At 36.8% G+C, this 3,309-nt stretch overlaps 1 protein-coding gene across 1 annotated transcript; it reads left to right on the top strand.

The window, feature by feature from the left end:
- Positions 1 to 1,105: 1,105 nt before the first annotated feature.
- LOC124897133 lies at positions 1,106 to 3,001 on the top strand. Its single transcript, XM_047409628.1, has 2 exons — positions 1,106 to 2,270; positions 2,301 to 3,001. The coding sequence occupies exons 1-2, from the start codon at positions 2,204 to 2,206 to the stop codon at positions 2,606 to 2,608; spliced, it is 375 nt and encodes a 124-aa protein (XP_047265584.1). The 5' UTR covers positions 1,106 to 2,203; the 3' UTR covers positions 2,609 to 3,001.
- The last annotated feature ends 308 nt before the right edge of the window (positions 3,002 to 3,309 follow it).

The following is a 3,309-nucleotide window of genomic DNA, read 5'->3' as shown; positions in this document are numbered from 1 at the left end:
TAGTCTCGAGAAACTCCAATAAATATTGAATAATTAGGTTTGCAAGTTTGTCTTTTTGAATAATTATACTTTGTTTCATCTTACATGCATAAGAAAACAAAGTTAGTTTAGCTTATTTGTATCTATCGCTATTCTTTCCTTCACCGTTAAAGGTTCAAATGCTTGTTTGTCTTTTTTTTCTTTTTGTTGATTTGTCTGTTTTTTTATGTACACAAATCAGCAAAACCTCTTTTGATTGAACTTCCATGCATCAATTTTTTTATTTTTTTTGTTGTATTGTTGTACTTGTATATACTTCTTGATTAGTGCACTAGAGTACTTGTTAAATTCACCCAAAAACATGACTTCACTAGCTCAAATCAAAATTGAGAGACTATACAAGCTAAAGCATAGAATTAGTACATAGGCCACTTATATATATTTTTTTTGTTTTTTGTTCTATGGCCTTTTTATAAGAGAGCTTCATTTTTACATATAAGAGATCTGAAAAAATTATTTTTTCTTTTATTTAAGTTGTAAGTGCCAATAGTTCTCATTTCCTCGTGCTGAAAAAGGTCGGAGTCGGAAACACATTCATGATTGAATTATGAATTCCAAACGACATCAGTCTCGGAGAAACTCCAATGAATATTGAAGTGCTCAACTCACTGAAAAGTTCCATTTATAGCAAGAAATCTGCATCAAATAAAACAGACCAGACCTAAGTAAGAACTCCCTTAGGAGGGAATAATCGTAAAATCAATAGCAACAGTGCTCCAATGCATTAAAATAAATTATAGGATGTCCAATTAACACCAGAATTAAGGGTGTCTAATTGGGAAACTTCATATGATGGAAGTCTGGATAAAGCTTCAACCTATAAAAGATATTCAATATGATAAGGTGCATTTACATCTGACAAGACCTGTAGGCTGTAGCATTAACGCTTCCACATCAACAAGGAACATGTTCTTTAACTGCACCAATCAAGATCAAATAGAAAAATAATTACAAATAGTTAATAATTGAATCATTTGAATGAAATTCAGTGTAATATCTTGTACTCTCGAACAAAACCAAAAATATTTAGAAACTTAAGCAATCATGCCATTTAAGAACTTTGATGCCAAATAGACTAACCTAACGAGAAGGAAAGAGATCTAGGAGAATTTCATGAATTTAATCTATTCAACTATGAGAATCAAACTGGCTAATATTCAATTATCTCTAGGAAGACATGGAAGTAAGCCTAATTCATTTTTCAAGTGAAATCAAGATAAATTCAAGATAAATGTTTTAAGATGTTGCTATTTTTGTACGCTAAATAGTTGAACAAAGAAATTTCTCAATTGTGTTACAAGTTGCATCCCATTTTCAGGTCCTCTCAGTCCTAGCAGCATATGGCTCAAAATCATTTTGTCCCAACTTTCTGATCATTTGTTGCTTTAATTTAATGCTATTGTAACATCACTATGACTATATTTAGGGTTATCATAAGGTATACATTTAATAACATTGATCCATTTCTGAGAACATAAATCATGACTTTTGAGTCTATGACATGCTAAAATACCAAAAGATATCTCAACTAGGCATTCCAGAGGAGTGAAATTTTTGGCTGATCTCAGACGTCGTGGCCAGTGATTCCTATAGGACGATGCAGCATGAAGATCATTACATCGTACGAATCTTTGAAGCTTCGAATCCAGTATTCTCGTGGCTTTAACCATAGCATGAATCTTTTCAGAGCTGGTTGGGTTCGATCGAAATTTCTGAAGGAATCACACTTGAACTCCTTGAGAATGTAGTTCTGATGGCACAAGTACTCGAATAGCCATAGGAGTTCTTGCGGGAAGTCATTGGCTAAACACATGGCAGAAAGGATATTCCGGGTTCACCCCGAACGACTTCAGGATGGATCTGCCATACTTTCTGAACACTTGAAGATCGTTGAAGGTTCTTCTTTCTTGGAGGATGGATGGATAGAAGGGATCGACATATTGGTTGAATAGATCTAGAGGGTAGTCTGTTAACCCAGAAGATAGTAATACTGTCGTGTTGAGCATGAGGATTTGACTAGCCAGTTCCTGGTTGCCTTCTCCGGTGCTGGATATCAGGTAGACGTCATCTGCATAGGTGTCTCTTCTTCCAATGAGAAGACCGATTCAAGGTCGTCCTCTTTGCTGCGATAGATGCCTGTTTGATTAGCAATTTCTTTGAAGATATGGATAGAGTCCTTCGACTTGTTGGCCTGAGGACAGTTTGTGGCAAAGTGACCAAGCTTTTTGCAGATAAAGCAGCTATCATTCTTCTTCTTGCAGATAAAGCAGCTATCATTCTTCTTCTTGTAATTTGTTGGGCTCCTTCATCTAAAATACCTGGTTCGCCGTATTGCCCTGCTCCTGTCGTTAGGAGGCCATGGCAGTTTGAACCTCCTGAACAACAGTTGTCTTTTGTATCTCGTCCTGCGGAGCGGACCCGAGAAGCTAGACTTGGTGACGAGGTCATCCTTGTTGCATGCTTGATCGAGGGCTGGATTATTCTGGACGATCTACTTCCGTATAGACCTCTTTGTGCATATGGTATCCAGAGCTTGGAAGATGGCCTGCCAGATGTAGGCTATCTGTAGGACGGTTATGGATTTGAACTTCTCTTCCACAATCGTCATTGTGTGGCCTGGCCTGCTAGCATCTTTGGTAGATGATATGAAGGCTTGCTTCAAATGCCATTCTGCGCAATAGCAAACAGAGATGCCATTTTTTCGTGGAGTTTTCGTTTTTTCTCCTTGGCATTGAAACATGAACATACGGCAAGTTCCATAATAAAAATTTCAGACGTCTTGGAAAACTGTTGTTGCTGCTACTCAAGGGGGTGGTTGGATTGAGCCCCCACCGATGCATTCGCCTCCGATTAGTGAGATTATTCTCCACGATGTTTTGAACAAGGTGATTTTAATGGGCGGTATTTTTTTATATGAACACACATAGAGAAACGGAAGAAGACTAATGTAATTATGATCTATATAGAGAGAATAAAGAATAATGAGTAATGAAAGTAAAAGCACTGTCACACCCTTTATTCGGCGTTTGGAGGATTTTTTTAATTAAAGTGATGGTTTCGAAAAGAGATTATTTTATTTACAGAGTCATCACTTGGAATTGAATTATGGTATTTTAAGTCACCTTTTTTAATCCCTAATTAAAAGGAAATGACTCTTTATTGAAAAATAGAAGACCGAGTAAGGAATTATATTGATCGGGGAAGGTATGAGGGACCCCTCGAGTCCCGTGGTTATAGTACGGTCGCTTTAATTACTTAAATCTAGCTTTA

The sequence above is a fragment of the Capsicum annuum genome, chromosome 3 (assembly GCF_002878395.1).
Source record: "Capsicum annuum cultivar UCD-10X-F1 chromosome 3, UCD10Xv1.1, whole genome shotgun sequence".
Classification (NCBI taxonomy): Eukaryota; Viridiplantae; Streptophyta; class Magnoliopsida; order Solanales; family Solanaceae; genus Capsicum; species Capsicum annuum.
This window is presented reverse-complemented; position numbering and strand designations above follow the sequence as displayed.

Coding starts and splice junctions, on each gene's coding strand:
- LOC124897133 (XM_047409628.1), top strand. CDS start 2,204: ATGGATAGAGTCCTTCGACTTGTTGGCCTGAGGACAGTTTGTGGCAAA. Junction 2,271..2,300: donor AGTGACCAAGCTTTTTGCAG/ATAAAGCAGCTA, acceptor TTCTTCTTGCAG/ATAAAGCAGCTATCATTCTT.